The sequence below is a fragment of the Erpetoichthys calabaricus genome, chromosome 3 (assembly GCF_900747795.2).
Source record: "Erpetoichthys calabaricus chromosome 3, fErpCal1.3, whole genome shotgun sequence".
NCBI lineage: Eukaryota > Metazoa > Chordata > Cladistia > Polypteriformes > Polypteridae > Erpetoichthys > Erpetoichthys calabaricus.
This window is the reverse complement of record NC_041396.2, coordinates 187,616,614-187,639,588: the sequence shown is the minus strand read 5'-3', so window position 1 is coordinate 187,639,588 and position 22,975 is coordinate 187,616,614. Positions and strand designations below refer to the sequence as shown.

The following is a 22,975-nucleotide window of genomic DNA, read 5'->3' as shown; positions in this document are numbered from 1 at the left end:
CTGACTCTGGACCACACTAGTTTCTTAGATTCTACTTTTGATCAATCTGTAATATAGTTAATATTTCATAAATTAAATTGTAACAGTGCTGACAAGTAGTAGCCCCCTAGGAAGGATTTCATCGTTGAGCCACCTCCAGTATGCGCTGGCATTCCATAATTCGAATTAGCAGCTTCAATGGCTGGCCTGCCAAAAGGGTAAACCGGACACAGTCCCTCGATCTCCATTGTACTGTGGCTAAAGCGAGACATCATTGAAAGGACTGCGAGCTACCTAAAATAGCAAAATGAGCAAAGATCAATTTAGTGGGCGCTGGTAAGCACAACAGAGCAATAATGTGGCACGAAACGTTAAAACAGTGATTTAGCAAAATATTCGCCACAAGCCGAGGGATGCTTTAAAAGCACTGATCTCATTGTCGCAAACCGCGTTATTAGTTTTTGGACGCGTGGGCTTCCGTATTCACTGGCGCACGTGATATTTGTCACATGATGGAAATATCTTCGCTTCACTCTGCCGGCTAATGTAAGATTTGTTTAGGTTATATTTTGTCTTTTTTAACAGCGGTATTGATAGTTCGCAGAATTAAGGTGTATTTCCTAGAAATAATAATGATACGTTGTTTCACAAATTGGCCAGACTACACGGCAATTCTCTAAACATAAGCTAATTTCTCTTAAATTCACTTTGCAGGTAATTTGTGTTTAATTGGCATTATGGAAGTAGGCAATTCTTCAGGTAAATTAAAGTAATATCAAAAACCGTTTGTGTTTGACGCTGTCATTGTCGTAACGCATGAAGAGACTTATATTTCATATTGTATACATTTCTGATTATAATAATCTAACAATAATCCAGCAATACTCGTAAGGGCAATGAAATATTCATTTTCGTTACAATGCTGCATTTGGTTACTACTGAACAAGTATCTTTATGTTATGGAATATCTCTCGGAGGTTTGATTCTGTTTTTTTGCATTAATTTCTGTTAATTTAAGATCATAATTGAGCAAGCTGTGAATGATACGTATCGTATAGTAAGTGAAATTAATTTCGGATAATGAACTAAGACTGTGCATTTTCAGTCATTGAGTGCAAAAGTAACGCAATTAAACAATTTCCGCTACTTGTATCTGTACTGTGTACGTATTATTGATATTGATTTATTCTTATCTATTATTTTTGGTATTCATTCCTATTTTTGATCTATTTCGACTTTTTTCTTCTAACTTATTCTTTGTTATTTCGTAAGCACTTTGAGCTACGTTCAATACATGTAATTGTGCTAAAGAAATACAGTACGTGTTGAAGTTATTTATGAAAATTACATTATGTAGACAAGCATTCTCAACCCGAACAACATATTATTAGTAAAGCAAACCGTAAATGCTAGGTAGGGCACTGAGCCTAATTTAATTGTTAAGTTAATGACCAACACTATGAATTGTTGTTATTCTCATACAGCTGTGCCCAGTATTTGCTGTGATGTGGCACAGTCGCAGGTTCATTTTGGTCAGACAATTATTCACAGGCTATTTCTCAATAAAGTCCTAATTTAAAATTATTATACATAACTATTTTCGCGTCCTTGGTCCATATGCTAGTCATTTGGGGTTTTAGAGTTTTCCTCTGATATACCTTATTGGGCACATTTGAGCCGTCACTTGAAAAAAGAGAAGTTTCTGAGGACTGGAAATTTGTAAATGTAATTCTGATCCTCAAGAAGGGAGACAAAATTGATCATGACAATTACAGACTTAAAAGTCTTTCTTCTGTACTATGCAAAGTAATTGAAACTGTAGTAAGAAATAAATTAGAAAAGTACCTATATGAAAATAATTTCATTCTGCAATATATAAAACCATTCTAGAGTCCCTCCCTTTCAAAGATCCAAGAGGACATTGGGAAAAGGATCTCTCACTCAACATCTCAGAAAAGGAGTGGAATGTAGCAATGCTGGGGGAATTCACTCGAGCTCCATATGCGCAAAGCATACAATTATTCAACTCAAAATGATATATCGAGCACATCTGTCTCGCATAAAATTGTCCAAAATGTTTCCAGGGCAAGATCCAACCTGCGAACACTGCAATCAAGTTCCTGCCTCACTAGACCGCATGTTCTGGACCTGCACCAAATTAACATCATTCTGGACCAAAATCTTTAAATGCCTATGAGACAGCCTTGGTGTCACAATCCCTCCTAATCCACTAACAGCTGTGTTTGGTGTACTCCCAGATGGGCTTAAAGTGGAGAAGGACAAACAAACTATGATTGCTTTCACTACACTATTGGCACATAGACTTATCTTTCTCAAATGGAAGAATCCTAACTCTCCTATTCTAAGTCAGTGGGTAACTGATATTTTATACTATTTGAAACTGGAAAAAATCATATTCGTACTTAGAGGATCTGTGCAGAACTTTTTCAAAACCTGGCAAGATCTAATCAATAACATTTTAGAATAAGCTTTTAAAGCAACAAGAAAGCAGATTCTCTCCCCTTTTTTTCTTCTCCATTTATCTTTATTCACTTATTAATTAATCTATTTACTTATTTTTATTAGCTTTAAGTTATACTCTGCTGGCTTAGCTCTCTTTCTCAGGGGTGGGGGTTGATTTGTTTTCGATCTTATTTTTGTAAAAATTGATTTACTTGTATGGAATGTTGTGTGATTTCAATAAAATCAATAAAATAATAATAAAAAAAAAAAAACATTTCATAAGTAACATCCAGCATAGGTTCAAGAGAGGAAGATCCTTCCAAACTGTGGAAAATGCAGTTTAATGTAGAAAAGGGCAAAATTCTGTACACAGACAAAAGGAATGTAAATTAGAAATGCAAGAATGGGAGAAATGTGCTAAATGAAGCAAGCTCTGAAAAGTGTTTAGGGTTTTATTTTGACAGTGTTAAATGAATAAAATGTTAGGTTATATTGCAAAAAACTGTTGAAATAAACCCATGGACGGTCTGTTTAGACTATGAGGCACAAGTGCGACCGCAGCTGGAGTATTGTGGACTGTTCTGGGGCCTCATGTATAAACGGTGCATACGCACAGAAATGTTGCGTACGAACGTTTCCACGCTCAAATCGCGATGTATAAAACGTAAACTTGGCGTAAAGCCACGCACTTTTCCACGGTACCTCATGCCCTGGCGTACGCAATTTCTCCGCTCGGTTTTGCAAACTGGCGGCACCCAGCGTCAAAGCAGTGCTACTGTTCCTGTGTGGTCACCCTTTCTTTCTTAGACCCACATTCCTGACGTGGCTTTATAAATACACTGAAACTAACTGCATATTGTTTATTAGTGTAATGCATCTGATTGTAATTAACCTGCAGCAATATAATGGTCCAGGGAATAGCCATAGTATTCCAAATACCATAACTGCTTTAGCATTGTTACTCTTAATGCATCTTCTTCAACTTTCAGCTGCTCCCGTTAAGGGTTGCCACAGCAGATCATCTTTTTCCATATTACTCTCACTGCACCACTCGGAGTATTTATATCACTGTATCTGAGTGGGGAATCACAGCAGCAGCTGATCGGAAAGAGAATTATCGGTATACAGCATGAAGCAGACGCTGACTCAGCCATGGCAAAACGTTTCAGAGACTTCCCTGTACGGACTTCGCGGTTTAGAAAAAGTTTCATCCCAAGAACTATAAACACATTTAATCAGTCCATCAAGTGCTCCTTGTAGAACTGTTTGGACTTAGAAGTTCAATCACCTCACTGTAAACTTGGGGTACAGTTATAATATTGCACAACCTGCGCCACTTTATAAAGTGTGTATTTACATATGATGACAATATCATTTTTAAGATGAAATGCAGCAAAATATGTTGATTATATTATACAGATAAAACTTCATTTAAATAATCTGTATTGTTAATAATTAAACATGTGAGGACACGGTGCCACAGCGCTAGCTAGTTCATAGATTGTTCCTGCATTGCATTGTATTCTTGCTCGTGCTGACACGACACTGGAAGGATAGACGGATAGAATAATTAGACATGTACTACGAAGATATTTCAATGTTCCTTAAAAGTTTTGAAGAATCGGCATTTTAAGCTTACAGATGGCTTCACGTCTATTACAGAGCTGACTGTGTGGCGATTGGGTATTTGGAGAAAGAAAAGTAAGGACAGGAATTGGAGGTTAGTACGTTTGAAAGAGACAGTACTGCTGCAATAATTTATTTCATCGCGCGCATGGCGCAGCAAGCCTCTTGCGTGAGACATGAACAAGCACTGTGCCACCGTGTTCCCATGTTTAATAACATGCTTTAACTCCTATCATCATGAAAATGATATCACGTATACATCTCAGTATTTTAATTATTCAGAGAGCTGTAATATCACAAATGTAATGGATTCTGTGTCCTGTCGGAGAAAAAGAAAGCCAGTTTAAGAAGCAGGTAGTGATTCACACACACAGAGCACATAGAAGATCAAATACAGAACAAAGTATTTAATGTGCTACTTTAGTTACAATGGGATTTGAGAAACTAGTAAATTAAACGATTTTAAGATGAAGTTTATGATGTTCTACTTTAATGGCAAAATAAACTACGTGATTAAAGTGGAAATTTCGAGATTAAAGTTGACATTTCATGCTTTTTTCCCCACTGTGTACCTATTTTTTTTGTCTGTACCCTAATAAGCTTTCATATGACACTCAGACGGTGGGCTACGACTTGCCTTTTCACGGCGACTTTGATATGTGATTTCTTTTTTTTATTTCGGGCACTGTGCGACTTTGTGAACTTGAGCTTTCAAGTTTCTCCGACACTCTGTCACTTGATCAACTTCATTTTGTTAATTATACCACTGTTTAAACCAACAAATAGTATGTTTTTCCTTTGCCTCCATTTGGTATTCGCTGAAATTCTTATATTTTCCCCCGTGCTTTTCCCATTGTCTTTTCACAGAAGGCTGAGCTTAAGGGCTATTTATATTGATTTGCATATTCAAAGAGGCGTAATTCTGGGAGGAGTTGGGGCGGGACAGAAGGCGCGTGCACGTGCGTTACTTTTCATGCTGATCGGAATTTATGTAGCAGAAGAACATGGAAGTTTGCGTACGTACAGATTCCTGCATCTGGATTTTTCTGTGTGTACGCACATTCCTGCTTTTGTGCTTACGCCATGTTGTAGTGTGAGTTCTACGCACGCCGTTATGCATGAGGCCCCTGGTCACCACACTTCAAAAAGACGTTGCAGCGCTTGAAGTTGTGCAGAGGAGAGTAACCAGGTACATCCCAGGACTTAAGCACATGTCCTTCTCCAACAGAATTGGAGAATTAAACCTGCTTAGTCTTGAGCAGAGGAGACAGTGTGGGGATCTAATCCAGATCTTCAAAATCCTCCAATGCATTGATAATGTAGATCCAGCAGAATTTTGTAAGTTTAAGGGTGAATCATGTACTTGAGAGCACCAGTGGAAATTAAGGGGAAGTGCATTTAAGACTGAAGCTAGGAAGCACTTCTTTATGCATACAGTTGTATGAATCTGGATCAACCACTATGGCAACCAGTTACAGGTTCTGGATGAGATATTGGGACAGCTTAGTTATTAGCTAAACAAAACAAGTTAATTCAATTCATGGTCATTGGGCAGTAGTGTCTGTACTGGGAGCATTGGGCGCAAGACAAGAAACTTCTTCAGACAGGGCAATAGTTTATCACAGGGCCCAGTCACACACACCTATGCTCACACTGGGCCAGATTGGAATTGCCAGTTAACCTTACCAGCTAACACAGAACACAGTTATACGCAGGAGAAGGTGCCAACTAACTCACACACAGACAATGAGTAGGCATGGGATTTGAACCCAGGATGCTTTATGCAGAAGGCAGCAATGATAACCACTGTGTTGTGTCAGACTGCAAGGAATCTTACTGTATGTATGTATGTTTGTTTTTTTAGAACAGACTAAATAATTTTAAGAAAGAACATCATTCATTGTGTTTATTAAGACCTAGCTTAACCTTTTTTATTTTTTTGTATATCTTTGTGTCATCATTCCTCATGACAGGTGACAGGATAGTTTTGGATAGTTTTTGAATCCAGTTCTAGTTAATGATGATAAAGTTGTATTTTGCTGCTGTGTGTTTCCTTCTTTTTTATTTCTTGTTGAAAAGTTGATACTTTCCTGTTCCAAAATGCACTATTATAATGTAAGGTTCCTAAATACTAAATACTTTATTGTTACTTTTATGAACAGATCATCAGAGTGTCTTCAGCAAAACATGCCTACATCAGCTCCTATAATTAGATGTGTTCAGAAGCTAGAACTTTATGAAACAAGAGCAGTAAGTAAAAAATAAAATTTGCATTAAATATTAATCATTGTATTTGTAATGTATCCTGTAACAAAGTTATTTTTTTATTTTGGGGCAGTCATTTTATTATAAAGTGTATTAAAAAAGTAACATTTTAGAGTTCAATTATTTGTCTGTGCGTCCTTGCAAGTATGTGTGTGTTTTTATGCTCCAGATTCTCCTTCTTTGGTAGCTTATTTCCTCTTTCTATGTTTTCTAGCTGTCCTGCCTCCTTTCATTAAAGAAACAGCAAAAGTGTACACTGAGAGTAATAACAAAGTGTTTGGTTATTATCTTAGCAAATTAATTTCACTTTTTACGTTATCAATCATAACTCTTTATATTATTATTGCTATTTTTTCACTTTTCCTGCATTTCTCAATCAATTCAGTGTTACATTTTGCTCCTGCACAGTTTGAGCAATGTTAATATTTTTATATTCAATTTAGTTTAATTCTGCTCATTTTTGTATAGCACTCTTCATATTGTAGACTCTGTGCTGTAACAGGTTCACAGTTAAAATGCAATTAAAATTTTACTAATTACATAATGTGTATACACAAAGATACAGATTTCTTTAAATACACAGTAAGACAAAGTACTTCCAAACTGATTAACATAAATGGAACCTAACAATATCTGTCCAATAGCATTAACATGGCAAGTTGAAAGAGGAGAAGTAGAAAACAAAAAAGTCTATAGCTTTCCTGGATAACATTAAACTACACTGGGGTCCATTTTCAGTTATAACAAACAAAGTCTGACACAGTCACAGTCCTGGTGACCTCCACTCCTAGAAAATCTAAACTATAGGTTTGTCCTGGGCCATCTAATATTGCAACAAGGGTATTTCTATCCTTTGATTTCTGTGCTTCCAGTATCTGAGATCTCTTTTCCATGGGCAGGAAAATGGAGTGGAAGTAGAGTAGTGGCACCATGTGCCAGAACACAGAGAAGGGTTAGTAATGTTTCATAGTTATTTTATTACTTATATTTTTATACAACTGACTAACAAACAGAGATGCAATACGATCATGCTACTCAGCAAGTATAATCACTGAATACTACATTGAAGTAGTGAGAGTTCAGCCTGTATTTAAAATCGGAGACCAAAGGGGCATCATGTATATAAGCAAATAAATTGTTCCACAGCTTTGCGGCCCTGTAGCTGAAACTCAACTACCCACTGTTATTTTGTTAATACTTGTAATCTTTAGTAGGCTGATGTTTTGAGATCTTAATGCACATTCCAGTTTGTAAATAACAAAGCCTTTTAAGGCTTTATATGTAAGAAGAAGGATTTGAAATCATTCCTAAGCTTAATTGGAAACCAGTAAAAGGACTCAAGTACTGGAGTTGTGAAACTGAGCTTTACAAGTTTCATTATTTAAAGCACTCGCAAAGATCCCTTCCACCTCGCCCTTCTCCTTCCTGTCTGCCTCTCCAGGTCCTTCTGTCCCACTCACCACAGATACTTCTCAAAAGCAGAGTTTTTAGAAAGTATTGATTGCAGCTGCTGTTCTTCCCTTTTTTCACCCCATGAAATGTTAGTATAACAATGAAGGCCACACGGTAATTTCTGGAATTCTTTGTCCTTCAATTAAGCATTGCCAATAATCTACGTCAGGAAGGATAAGAGTCTCATTTGCTGAAAAGATGATCCTATTTATGAAGGAGAACATTGGAGTTGTGCTGTTTCTTGTAGATGCTGATCACACACCAGGGATGCAGAATGATCAGAATATTCCTGCTTCATAAATAATCAATGTGCAACTTTTCCTAACTAATCTGCCCCTAAAACGTGTGTGCGCGCATGCGTGCACACACACACACACACGCACACCTTTGAATGCACACACTACTGATTAAGCAAAGACCTCCTGTTTTAGCATTGGAAAGGACTAATAAATACCCTGAGCATTTACTTGCAAGGCAAGAGATTACAAAGAGAATTCAGTCTAGGAGAAAGTCAGCATTACTCCATGGATTTCACATACATGAAAATGTTTTACCTTAAGTGAAAACAATTAGAAAAAAATATAGGAGGCAAAGATGCAAGGCAACTGTTAAGTTTTGACAGCATTTTTATTTTATTTTTATAAGTAGTGAATGTTTACATTTTGACTGAAGGTTCATTTGGATTGCTGCTGTTTGTTTACTTCTGTACTTAAAATTTGAGGTCAGTTATATTAGGTAACAATATTATGCAGACTTTTGAAGAGTTACAAGGTTAAGTTACTTTAGTTATTGTTACTGTTAAACTAAAGTGTTACGCAGTTATGTTATACTTAAGATTTCTAGGGAAAAAACTACCTAGGCTGCTTTTGTTCTTACATTTGACTTATGCTGTGTCACTGTATAAAATGCTGTGTCACTATTATTGCTGTATAATGCTGCTGCAGCTGCTGGCACCTTGTGGCAATAAACTCACATTTCGAATTAGGTAGTCTGTCATCAATGACAGTAGCTCATTGCAAAAGAAGATTGAAAAATAAATTTATTTTGTTTGCACTAATACATGGTGCTGCCTGCAAGCTGCAATTGCTGATAAAACTTTGTTCAGAATTTTTTTTTTCTATATCATTATTAATATCATTATTGCAAATTTCCTTGAAATAGCATGATATAATTTTGAGGCTATATCGCCCACCCTTACTGCTTATAAATTTTGGTATTATTATTCCTTTCACGGGCGGCACGGTGGTGCAGTGGGTAGCGCTGCTGCCTCACAGTTTGGGGACCTGGGTTCGCTTCCCGGGTCCTCCCTGTGTGGAGTTTGCATGTTCTCCCAATGTCTGCGTGGGTTTCCTCTGGGCGCTCCGGTTTCCTCCCACAGACCAAAGACATGCAGGTTAGGTGGATTGGCGATTCTAAATTGTCCCTAGTGTGTGCTTGGTGTGTGGGTGTGTTTGTGTGTGTCCTGCGGTGGGTTGGCACCCTGCCCGGGATTGGTTCTTGCCTTGTGCCCTGTGTTGGCTGGGATTGGCTCCAGCAGACCCCCGTAACCCTGTGTTTGGATTCAGCGGGTTGGAAAATGGATGGATGGATATTCCTTTCACTGTAGAAATTGCAGATTTACACTAACCGTAAATAGGTGAAATGGGTTTGAAAATTTTACATTATTGAAATAGCATAATAATGTAAAGAACAGCATTGTGGTACAGTAGTTAGCACTTTTACCTTATGTTCTCCAAGAAAATGGGTTGGCCTCTCTTGCCTGTTGCACATTCTCCCAACATCTACATGGGGGTTCTCTCTGTATTCTTATATCCTTTCTAGGGATGGTTCCTATCTTGTGCTGAAGCAGTTGGAATAAATTAGTTTTGCTGTGACTAAAATATAGATTTACTGGGTTTTGAAAGATGGAATATATATTTCCTTAATTAAGAATTAAGGTAGTTGATATCAGTGTAGCATTCCAGTAGATGATTGACATAATTGTGTTTACACAGCTCAGATGGGGTGATTGTACAATGTCTTGTTTATGCCAGGTACATACAGGGTATGTCAATCTAATTTTCTTTTTTGTAGGCCTAGAAGGGTGTCTTAATTAAAGAAACACCTGTTTATGATTGTTGATAATCTGGGTCAGTGTTTCTAAAAATATCAGTACATTAACTGAATTATTTTCCCTATTTACTCTAAATATGAAGGGTATTTGTGTGTGATAGACTAGTGAACTTTTAGGGTTGGCATCTGCTTTAGAAAATAAACAAATGAAGTGATTAATTTTGCCTGATTCATGTTAGTCCTCAATGTAAAAGTTGATAAGTTGCATTTATCTAGTAAGGCTTAATTCAGCAAGAAAGTTTAAAACAGCATGTCTTTCTTGGAGGAATATATATTTGTATATAGTTTCATAAGATATTTATAGAAGATTCAGACAATTAAAATAGCTAAAGTTTCCATTTTAGTTTCTATAAGGGCTGCGTGGTTGTGTAGTGGTGGTGCTGCTGCCTCACAACAAGGACACAAGGGTTTACGACCTGAGTGCTCGGTGCGTGTAGTTTGCATGTTTTCCCTGTCTCCATTTGGGTTCTCTCCAGGTACTCCGGTTCCTCCCCCCAGTCCAAAGACATACAGGTAGGCTTCATTTTCCTGGCGACCCTGCCCTAGATAAGTGGGGTAAGAAAATGGGTGGATGAATGGGCATCATTGGGGATTTTTGCCTCCCGCAATTCTTTCCATCATAGGCTATTATGCCTAAGCACTGTTGTTGCGAAATCTATGTTAGCTTCTCGCTGGAAATCTGATGATTCTCTTCATTCACTGAAAAATTCTTCCTTTCTACAATTTACTTCTACTTGAACTCTTTGTTGCAACGATTAATGGGTCATCCATCCTAAGTATTGAGAGATGGAAATCTGTGGTACATCTAGCTAGGTGCTGCATGCTAGTTTTCCATTGTCATAATCCTGACGTTGATGCTTAACCTTTTCTCGTTAATTCCTTGGTTTAACTCCTTATCACAGAGCGTGCATTGCTTTCTGCCCCTTTCATTGGTTAGTTTTGGCTTTCTTAACCCTACTGCTTTTTAGGGATGCTCCAATCGTGTTTTGCTTAAGGCCGATGCCGATGAACTGATTTCATGTTGATTGACCGATTCCATCCATCCATCCATTCATCCAAAAACATTTTACAATGAGCTACTGCATGACCAGATGCATAGAATCCTTATTTTTTTATATTAAAGTGTTACCTGTGGTTTAAAGTTCAATGATAAAAATACCAAATGTGTTAACTCTTTATTTTTTATTAACAAAATTAAATACATATGACATAAAAGAAAGCTATCATATTGTTTATTTTTTTCTTTAAAGTACCTATCTGAAAAAATGCTTAATAAAAAAAAAAAAAAAAGTTGTTTTCACCAATTTTCTAACAAAAAAACAAAAGATATATTTTCTCATACAATCAATTAATTAATATTGGCAATTAAGCACTGCTTAAATGTAAATATATAGTTATTTATAGGTTTTAATAACTTTTGATCATTAATTGCTTTTTAACAGCTTTTTTCTGTTAAAGTATACATTTACTATATTTATAAGAGTGATTTTTTTTCGTCAGTGTAACAGCTAGACATTTGTAATTCTTGAGGTGTAATTATAAAGTATGGATCACCATTTTAGTTATGTATTACTTGTTTCTTAACAAAATGTATACTGTATGACACACAGAAACAAATAGTAAATAAATATTATTATTACAGAAATATTAAACACAGTACAAATCTTTAAAAAAGTTGCAAATATATCACATGTTCATAAGTTGTTTATCAAGAAGACACAAGACTAACCTGCTTAACAGGTTTATGAGTAAATTATATATTTTGCTATTAAGTGAACATTCCTTTTGTTTACTAAGCAGCAATTTCAAAATCTTTATCTTTTCATTTTCCAATTAGTACTAGGGTGTCATTTTCCAAATAAAATGTAAGCTGCTACAGTTAAAACAGTCTTGCTGTCCAAACTGAAACTGTGTCTGTTTTAATTTTAATCACAAAAAAGGTCTGAATTCATTAAAGTACTTTTCTTGACATTTGTCTAAAAGTACAGACAATTTCTCTGATTACATTTTCTCAGTTTATTACTCCGCTTTTTTAACATAAAGATTAAGCTATCTGATGAATCAAGCCTTGACTTCTCTTAGGTTACACTGCAGGACATTTTCTGCAAGAAAAAAAGAGATGCCAACTACTGTAATACCTTTCATAAAGGATCACTGCATAGCAGGGGCTGAAAAGATTGGATTTTGTGATCGGCCAAGTAACCGATCACTGATCAAGTCTTTTTAATGAAAATTTCCCAATTTAGATTGGCGACAGTCAATTGGAGCAAGAATTTTTGATGGGGGAGGATGTGGGTAGGGGAAGGTTATCAATTTTAAAACCTGTAATTATTTTTAATTGTCTATTGTTTCTGCATATTTGTTGTTAATTAATGTCAATAAAGCACTTGTTCATAAATGAAAGGAACAAAGGGAGAAATTCAGCCTTCAGATATATGTTAGTCGTATGTGGGGAACAGCCCGGACACAGACAGGCAGACCTCATTTTGTCACCCAACACACGTTTATTATACAATCACTATTTATGGAAGTGCCACACAACTCACAGACTTCCCCAAAGTCCAGGCCAATACCACAATGCCTCACTCTCTTCAGGCCACCTCCTGTCTCTCCTCTAAGACCTCGTCCTCTTCCACCCGACTCCAGCCTCGAATGAAGGGAGGTGGCCCCTTTTATTCATACCCGGATGTGCTCCAGGTGTGCACCGGCAATCTTCCACCCGACACGCCCCAGTGTGAAGGAAGTGCCGGCTATCTCCCCGGAAGCACTCCGGGTGTTCCCTCTCTTCTTCCTCCCAGCACTTCCTGGTGTGGCGGAAGTGCTGGGGTCCAGGGTCCATCAGGCATGGGGACGCCCCCTGGCTGTGGCCACGGGCCCCTACAGGGTTGAGCTTCTAAGCCCTGTACCCGTGGCCCCCAATACAACCAGGGCGGTTGCCCCCTCGTGGTCTGGAAGAGGCATGAGCCCTCCTCCTGTCTCCCCGGGCGTCTCAGCTGGGTAGGAACCCCAGCCGGATGCCACAGTGCCCCACAGCCAGCGAAGACCAATCGGGTGGCACACCCCTGAAGTGGGTCCTACTCCTGAAACGCCGGGGTCCAACTTGGCACCCCAGAGCCTACTCCTTTGGCACCCCCTCCGAGGCTGGCGCACCCCTTTTGTTAGCGCCACTCGCCCCTCTGTACCCTCCACCAGCTGTGGAGCAGTTCCGTGTCCCTCCAGATGACGACACTGACGGGACCGCCTGCACTCTTTTCTTCTCAGCTGACTTTGGGGATCGGCCCTTCTCTGGACGTGCGCACCCAGCTGCACGTCCCTTCCTATCGGACGAACCGGCTTTCACCTCTCGATTCCTCCTGTCACTCTTGGACGCCCCGACGGTCTGAGTTTGCGTATGGGAAACGCACAGATCCAAGCCCGTCTGTGTCCATACAGAACAACGGGAGACTGTCGCAGGCTCGGGGCGCTAGGACCCAGGGCACTCATCAGCCCCTGTCCTGCCTGCCCTCTCGATCTTTCTCCCCTCACCTCACTCACAGCCTTCACCGTCACCTCCGATGTTGGAGACCCACCTACTTGGTTCCTTCCACGAATGTCACGGGCCCCTTCGGTTGGTTCTCCCTTATGCTTTACGGGGTCGGCTTTACCTACCTTCCCTGCTGTACAGCTCCGGCCAAAGGATCCAGCGATGCGCCCTTCCACCGCAGCATGCAGCGTCTGTAATGATGCACCTGCCTTCACCTCCAGCTCCTGCAGGTCCGCACGGAGAGTACTGAGCCCCTGCAACAGCGGCGCTACAGCCTGAAGGGATTCCTCCAGCGCACGCAGCACTACAGGCAAGGACAGGAAGTCAGCCGGCGCAGAGCCTACCTGTCTGTCAGCCCCCTGCTTCGACTGCTTCCTGTGGGCCTCTTCCTCCGGCCCAATCAGGTCTCCCCCCGGCACGAGATGGGCATTCCTTGGTCCCGCCTCCATCCAATCATCGGCGGGTACGCAAGACACACCACCCAATCCCGTGCCTGTCACGGGGAGGGACTTCCGGTCCGCGGCCATTTTGGCTCTTCTCCTCCTGGTGCGGTGACGAGCTGGCTTGCTGTGCTACAGCGTCTCCCTCTCTGCAGCCCCTGCTGCCACAGCCGCATCCGAATAGCTCCGCAGAGCAGCGTGTGTCTGCCACCGACGCAGACCCTGCCTGCAAAACACAAAACAAGCTCAGCCCCTGAGGGCTGGCTGCCGGCGAGCAGGGAACTTACCTGCTGGGTCCCGTCTCTCCGAAGCTACTGCCTTGGCATGCACTCCATCGACACCGTGCCGCCCCGGGCACCTTCTTTGGAGCCTGCTGCACTCCGGTAAGGCTCGTCGATATTTCGCCGCACCAGGAGAGAACCTTGGGACCGCGGTCTGTTAGCTGTCTGTGGGGCGAGTCTCTCTCACTGGGCTGTGGGCACACCACTCCCGCGACGCGTGTGTTGGTTTACCTGCTATACCGGACTGCCCACAAAATTATTTTGTCGGGGTCCCTGCCTTGTAGCAGGCAGAGAGTCCCATCTGGGATGCCATTGTGGGGAACAGCCCGGACACAGACAGGCAGACATCATTTTGTCACCCAACACACGTTTATTATACAATCACTATTTACAGAAGTGCCACACAACCCACAGACTTCCCCAAAGTCCAGGCCAATACCACAATGCCTCAGTCTCTTCAGGCCGCCTCCTGTCTCTCCTCTAAGACCTCGTCCTCTTCCACCCGACTCCAGCCTCGAATGAAGGGAGGCGGCCCCTTTTATTCATACCCGGATGTGCTCCAGGTGTGCAATGGCAATCTTCCACCCGACACGCCCAGTGTGGCGGAAGTGCCGGCTGTCTCCCTGGAAGCACTCCGGGTGTTCCCTCTCTTCTTCCTCCCAGCACTTCCTGGTGTGGCAGAAGTGCTGGGGTCCAGGGTCCATCAGGCACGGGGACGCCCTCTGGTGGTGGCCCCCAATACAACCAGGGCGGTCGCCCCCTCGTGGTCTGGAGGAGGCATGAGCCCTCCTCCTGTCTCCCCGGGCGTCCCAGCCGGGTAGGAACCCCAGCCGGGTGCCACATGTAGTATCTTTGTTTTAAAGAGCAGATTGCAAAATGGTCGCTTCCTGGACAGTTCAAAGAGATGATATCATGACTGTCTATACAATAAGGTGTCGGCTTTTCTCTGTAGAAATACTTTTGTTAGTAATAGAGAAAAATGTTGAGCAATTCCCAACCTGATATTCTCTAACCCCAATTCCAAAAAAGTTGGGACAGTGTGTAAAATGTAAATAAAAACAGAATGCAATAAATTGCAAATATCATAAACCCATATTTTTTCATAATAGAACATAGAAAACAAATCAAATGTTTAAAGTGAGAAAAGAATAAGGTCATTTTGAATTTGATGGCAGCAACACGACTCAAAAAAGTTGGGACAGGGCCATGTTTACAACTGTGTAGCATCCTCTCTTCTTTTAACAACAGTCCGTAAACGTCTGGGAACTGAGGAGACCATATGCTGGACTTTTGGGAGAGGAATATTGTCTCATTTATTTCTGGTATAGGATTCTAGTTGCTCAACATTCCTGGGTCGTCTTTGTCATGTTTTTCATTGTATGATACACCAAATGTTTTTAGTTGGTGAAAGGTCTGGACTGCAGGGAGGCCATTTCAGCAACCAGACTCTTCTACTAGGAAGCCATGCTGTTGTAGTAGATGCACTACGAAGTTTAGCATTGTCTTGCTGAAATATACAAGGCCTTCCCTGAAAAGATGTCATCTGGATGGGAGCATATGTTGTTCTAAAACTTGTATATACCTTTCAGCATTGATGGTGCCTTTCCAGCTATGCAAGCTGCCAATTCAATAGGCACTAATGAACCCCCGAGCACCATCTCAACTGAGCACTGGTAACAAGCCGGATAGTCCCTCGCCTCTTTAGTCCAGAGGACATGGCGTCCATGTTTTCCAAAAACAGTTTAAAATTTCGACTTGTCTGACCCCAGAACAGTTTTTCACTTTGCCTCAGTCCATTTTAAATTAACTTCTTAGAGTTGTTTTCTAATTGTGTAGTTAATTTCAGTTCCTATTCTATTCACCTTAACTTTGCTCACATTACAGTGCCTGAATTGCTTGAGTGAACTGTAATTAAAAAAAAAAAAATGAAACTAATAAACCACAGACACTGTGAGTAATTTGCAACTAGTTTTATATAAATTGTTTATAGTAATGGGAAGCAGTGAATATTAGGTCTTTATTGATGCATTGTGGATAATTGACATATAACTTTTAGAATGCTTGATGTCTTCTTTGTGTACACATGAATGGATTATCAAGCAGTAGACTCTGTCATATACCTGCACAGCTGTAGTAGAACTGTTTACAAGAAATAATGAGAGAACATACAAGGAATATATTAGATGTCTTACTGAATGCTGCAGTAATAGTCTGTTCCTCAGTGTCTGCAAACAAGGGAGCTGATTGTCGACTTAAAGATTTAAAGACTTTAATTGTTGTCATTAATGGAGTTTCTGTAAGAAGATTTAATGTTTTTAGCCATTATGGGACAACTTCACTCAGATTATCTTATGGTAACTCAACTCTGCCTATCTCATTAAGATGCCTCAACAGCGACATCACTTTTTTGAGAGACAAATGCAAGGTGAAGAGCATACTGACTAGCTGTATCACATTCTGGTGTGGCAACTATACTGTAACAGAGTGCATTGTACTTCAGTGGGTGGTTTATAATGGCCCAGTTCATCAATGGAACCAAGTTGTAATAGATAATGAGCAATAGTGACAAAAAATATCTGATAAAGGTACCTTCTATCACCTTAGAGCTACCACACTCAAGTAACAAACTGTTGATTCCCGTGCCATTGAGCAACTGATGCCATAACATCTGACGTGTCCGCAGACCCTCAAACATTTTTTACAGCTATTCTATTATTACCTCATATTTAACAATCTTCTTGTCCTTTGACCGAGACTCCATTATATAAATGTCTGCACTACCAATCAGTTTTCATTATTGATTCAGTGTTACTTTCTCTACATAGCTTATTTTTTTATTTTGTCTTGTTAGTTGCTCTATTTGATGAATTTTGTTTAAAGGTTTTTAGTGACCCAGATATTTTCATGCTTTTGATAGAAATTATTATTTTTTTTTATCAAGATATCATTAAATTAACTAAAAAATATTGCTAGTGTTGGTAATGGGTATTACTGCTTGAAATGACAGTTTTTATGTTTATTATTCACATATGACTGCAAAGTACCATTTCCTCAGTGTCCTAATAATGAAATACATGAGCTTATGCTTAATCAGGGCCTTCCACTTTTTTTTCTATCGTTGTTAGATCCAGTTTGCCCTCTTCTCTCAACAAACATTTGTCTCTTTTTCAAAAGTTTAAACTGTGCCATGACAAGACAGAGATGACAGTTCCGTCTCACAATTAAAAGAATGCAAACATATCTTCCTCTTCAAAGGAGTGCGTGTGAGAGAGAGAGAGAGAGAGAGAGAGAGAGAGAGAGAGAGAGAGAGAGAGAGAGAGAGAGAGAGAGAGAGAGAGAGAGAGAGAGAGAGAGAGAGAGAGAGAGAAAAGAGCAAACAGTCAAAAATCAATAGGGCTGTTTGGCTTTTAAGTATGCGAAGCAGCGCCGGACAAAGTACTGTAGCTGCAAGGAAGGGAGCAAGCATTTTTCAGCATTTTTTAGAGGAGCGTCCGTATCCTTTAGGCCAGTGTGCGAACAGCCCCTCTGCTCACACCCCCTCTTGTCAGGAGCAGAGAATTTCAGAGAGAGAGAGAGAGAGAGAGAACAATCAAAAATCAATACATGCTGTTTGATCTTTTAAGTATGCGAAGCAGCCACATGTAAGCCCAGCAAAGAAGGGAGCACTGTGAAGGTAATCTTTCAGCGTTTTTTGAGGAGCGGCCGTGTCCTCTAGGGGTGCGAACAGCCTCCGTGCTCACAATATATTTGAGGAGTTTTATGTAATACATAATACGCGCTGTGGTTGGGTAACTTCTCAGCCATCTGCCAATAGCGTCCCTTGTATGAAATCAACTGGGCAAACCAACTGAGGAAGCGTGTACCAGAAATTAAAAGACCCATTGTCCGCAGAAATCAGCGAACCAGCAAAATATCTGCGATATATATTTAAATATGCTTACATATAAAATCCGCGATGGAGTGAAGCCGCGAAAGTTGAAGCGCGATATAGCGAGGGATTACTGTACAGTGGAACCTCGGTTTGCAAGTAACTTGGTTTATGAGTGTTTTGCAAGACGAGCTAAAATTTTAAATTAATTTTGACTTGATAAATGAGTGACGTCTTGCAATACAAGTAGTATGTATACGCTTTGTCTGCTGAGCGTCATGTAATCACAACTCTCTCTCTCTCTCTCTCTCTCTCTCTCTCTCTCTCTCTCATTGTGGGATTGTGGGCAATCGTCTCCTATTCTCCGTCTAAGTCGGCGTGCCTCACTCATATAGTCAACATCCGTACGAGCGTATACTGTTTACTACAGCATTGTGACTGTGTTTGTGTGTGTGTGTGTGTGTGTGTGTGTGTGTGTGTGCACGTGTGTGCTGTGACGTGCGAGTCTCCGTCTTGCACCACCAGCTTTATTCAGCTTGAAACAGCAACAGCGCGGTTATTTATTGTAGCGGGATCTGCCACTCACCTATACACAGACACAGCAGTCAGGCAGGGTCGTGGCCAAGCAGTACTGTGCCCTGAGCATTTATAATGTTCCTTGTTCCTTGTATCACCCATTGACGGCAGGCGCTTATAGCATGTCCACGATCTTTTCGGATTCGCTTTTATGGCGAACTGCTACAGCGCTGGGAGACTGCGATTGCTTTGGGACGCTCTTCCGCGTGTTGTCCCGTTGGGTGGAATCCCACAAGAGTTTAGAAACTTACTCACACCAGCCATGATTCTTTTCAAAGGTAAAGTGCAGGTTAATTTGTTTTATGTATTTTTACTTTATATTTTGTATTAATCATTTTTATATGAATAGTTTTGGGTTGTGGAACAAATCATCTGAGTTTCCATTATTTCTAATGGGGAAATTCACTTTGATATACGAGTGCTTTGGACTGTGAGCACGTTTCCAGAACGAATTATGCTTGCAAACCGAGGTACCACTGTACTAGTGTTTAAATATAGTTGAATGTGTATTGATATTCATTGCTTTTTGTTACTATTGTTTTTTAATTTTTTGCTATAGCATCGTACCATGTGTAGTGTATTCCTGTATTGTTCTGAATGAGTGGGCGCCGCTCTCTCAGAAAACCAATGTACAAACCGGCGGTAATACCTGACTAAACCAAAAAATGCCTGGACTTGCTGCTTCGTTCACAGACGGGGCCATTTCAGTATGGTGCCTACTTTCGAACACAGTGGCTTTACGGTACCCCGACCCACCAGGTAGCCTAAATATTTAGATTTAGCTTCGTTCAACCCAAAAAAAACATTTTTTTGGATTGATCCGAAGCCCGGCTTCACCCAGCGTCCACAATACTGCTCGGACCTGCTGTATGTGTTCCTTCCATGTACTGGAATAAATGATAATGTCATCCAAGTAGGCAGCACTATACGCATTATGAGGGCGGAGCACTTTATCCACCAGACACTGGAAAGTCGCAGGAGCCCCATGTAACCCGAATGGAAGGACCCAATACTGCCAGTGTCTACTAGGGTTGCTAAACATGGTCTTAGCCTTAGCAGAGTCCGTTAAAGGAACCTTCCAGTACCCCTTTTTCATTTCAAGTGTGGTCAAATTATTTGCCCGTCCAAGCCTCTCAAAGATGTCTTCCACTCAAGGCACTGGATAAGCATCGAATTGGGAGACTTGATTAAGTCGATGGAAGTCATTGCAAAACCTCCAACTTCCGTCAGGCTTACTAACCAAGACTTTCGGACTGGAACAAGAAATATGACTTTTCACTATAACTTCTAGTTCCAGCATACGCTTGATTTCAAGCTCTACCTCTGCTTTATTTGTCTCAGGGGTGCTCTCGAACTATAACCCCGGGCTCTGTCACAATGTCGTGTGCAATCAGAGAGGTCCTTCCTGGTTTTTCGTTCACTACCTCCTTGCCAATGGGGTAGCAATTTAGAATGGGAGGTAGGAACTAAAACCATGACACGATCCCCTGGATGGAATTCTCGGAGGGTCGTACTATGGTCATAATATTGGGCCTGTGCTGCTTGTGCCTCTTCCATGTGACTTTTTAGAATGCGCTGAATTTTTCCAAATCTATCGCGTAACAATCCTCGCTGACCACCTTGTGAAGCATTTGCTTGAGAGTCTGATTAAACCTCTCAACTAGACCGTTGGTTTGAGGATGATACACCGCAGTCTTTAAGTGCTTTATTTTAAGTAACTTGGTCGTCTCCTTTAACATCTTCCAAGGTAAAAGGCGTCCCTTGATCTGTAAGAACTTCCTTAGGGATGCCAACTTGTGCAAAGACCCCTATCAATTTCCGTGCGATAGCCTTAGACGCGGCTGAGCACAAAAGAACAGCCTCAGGATATCCGGTAGTATAATCCAAGAGAACTAATATATATTTGTCCTTGGGCTGAGGGCTCTAGTGGTCCTACTATACCAACCTCAATTCTTTCATAGGGGACATCAATCAAGGGAAGGGGAATGAGAGTAGCTTGGTCCGTCCTAGTAATTTGCCACAATTGACACTCTGGACAAGAGATACAAAAACGGTGAACCTTCTCATTAATTCCTGGCCAAGTTTTTTCGGTGCCCAAATGGCCTCCTAGGAGGTGGGCGTGTGCCAATTCACAGATGCCGTCGGTAGATACATGGGATTAACAACAGCTTCCGCACCTCCCTCTCATGCTCCTCTTCCCGATATAATAGGTCATTTTCTATCACAAAGTGAGGACCCTGTGGCATGGGCTGATAAGTGTGTTGGGCACTGACTAGTACGACTGCATTTTTAGCAAATTTCAGCAGGTCGTTGTTCCATTGCTCCCTTTTGAAAAAAGCTGGTGTTACTCTAAATTGAAATTGTATCTTGGAGAGTGGGTCTGGTCTAACCTCATCGAGGCACTGGGTGATGATGTTTCCGTCTGCGACAGTCCAGAAACCTCCCCATTCCCCTCTTGATCTTCCGTATCTCTCTCCGCTGGCTTATTACATGGAGTGGAGACTCCTTGAGATGGGTCATTCCTGTCTATAATGAGGCCTATAATTATGTTTGGGAGTAGTCTGTACTAAACCGCAGTTATTGTTAGACCAGTCCCACCCCAGTATCACCGGAAAAGGTGGATTTGGGAGGACTGTTACAGGGAATTTTTTTTAGCGATCTTCGATGGCTGATGAAACATAGGGCGGTTTTATATTGTCGGATTTCTCCATGTATACAAGTCATACTGGTCTTTAATTTTTCCCACTGTTGCGGTAATATATATTGGCGATCAACAATTGAAATGTTGCTGCTGGAATCAAAGAGTGCTTCAACTTTAAATCCATTTACAATTACTACTCCCTTATGTGATATCATCAGGGTGTTTGTAAGTGCACATAACATCTCCCTCTCTCTCCACCTGCATTCGTCCTCATTCCTCAAGTTGCGCGCCCACGGGTTCGGGGACTTTGGAACAGGCTCTGGCTGTAAGGGAGAGGCAGATTTTGTGGGATGTAATCCCATGGTGTCCGCTAAAGGACCTTTCTGCTCTTCCAGATTACATGGCCATCCTAGATGATTCAATGAGCTCTATGAGCTCATTCATGTTGAAACTCTCCCCAGACTGGCTGGGTGAAATGCTCAGGAAGGGTCTTAATTAGTAGTTCAATAAATAGGCTATTTTCTGTCTGGATGGTGATACATTCAAATGACCTTAGCCATAGTGCCATCTTCTTCCAGAGAGCAAAGGCTTGCTCCTGGGTCGGGCCGCTCTGGGTCGAATATCCAGTTTTTTTCATTTTTCCATCTGTTGGTCTGGGGATGCCCCACATTTAGCTAGGGTCTTAACCCTAGTGGGGGGGGGCGGGGGGGGATAGCTGTCTCCTCTGAGAGAGCATAATAAGCCCCCTTCGCCTCCTGCACCGGGTCTTTCTGGACCACAGGACGACCCCCCCCCCCCCCCCCCACTACGAAAACTCTGTCCTGGTACTCTCTCACCTGGTTATTTTTCAGGTCCTGTCCCTGTTTCTTCTGGGTTTCTTGCATCCTGCCGACTACGCCACTGTCACAATAACAGTCGAAAGACGACCAAAAAGGTTTGGGGCAGCCACAAATATATTGTGCCATGGCTGCAAATGGGTAATTAGATTGTGAGATGCTCACACGTCTGAGTCTAAAACTGAACTGATCTTAAGGTTGTAAAGATGGCAGCTTTAAAGGCTGCTACCAAAAGTGGCGTCATCAGTGGGGGCGAAACTGGAAGTGATGTCAAATCAATGGCTCTGGAACCATGCAGGATTTCCTGTGGATGGTCTGTAGATGATTGAGAGAGAAAGTCAGTGCACCTCGCCATCCCCTGGTTTGGCGTGGGACTACTAATATTCAGGCCCTTTAGCTGCCTCCCAATCGCACATGTGTGACACTGCATAGATACCCATATACACATACATGCATGTATACCGATTTAAAAATAGCTAATAAGGTTTATCATCACCAGTTATTGCATGGATAAATCTTATATATAATTCGCCAGCCTACTCACTCACTCACTCACGTCTGTCCGAAGCCGAATGCGCAGTCGCCTTCTGCGCAGCTGCCCGAATAACCTTACGAAACCTACATCGCGGCAGGCGGCGGATTTACGGCCGCGAAAATTCAAAGAGAAAGGCGACTTCGACCGACATCCAGCCCCAACATCGCGGCAGACTGCGGATTTAGGGCCGCAAAAATTCAAAAGAGAAAGGCGTCTTCGATTAAAGCTCTAGAGGCCTGAAAGGCGATTTCGACTACAGCTCGAGGCCTAATTACACATTCATTCAATACACCTATATCAGGTTTGTGGTGCTTATACTTATTACTATTCCACTCGTGCCTGTTTCATCTTACGTTGTCGAAACGGGCTCTTTGTCTA

The 22,975-nt window shown here is 41.3% G+C and overlaps 1 protein-coding gene across 1 annotated transcript in view; it reads left to right on the top strand.

The window, feature by feature from the left end:
- The first annotated feature begins 435 nt into the window (after window positions 1-435).
- The window catches only part of fig4a (FIG4 phosphoinositide 5-phosphatase a), a 280,104-nt gene continuing 257,564 nt past the window's right edge, over window positions 436-22,975 (top strand). The window contains exons 1-2 of the mRNA XM_028791311.2: window positions 436-525; window positions 6,231-6,318. Of these exons, the coding sequence (XP_028647144.2) occupies window positions 6,256-6,318 (63 nt within the window). The 5' untranslated portion in view covers window positions 436-525; window positions 6,231-6,255. The remainder of the gene's footprint in view (window positions 526-6,230; window positions 6,319-22,975) is intronic.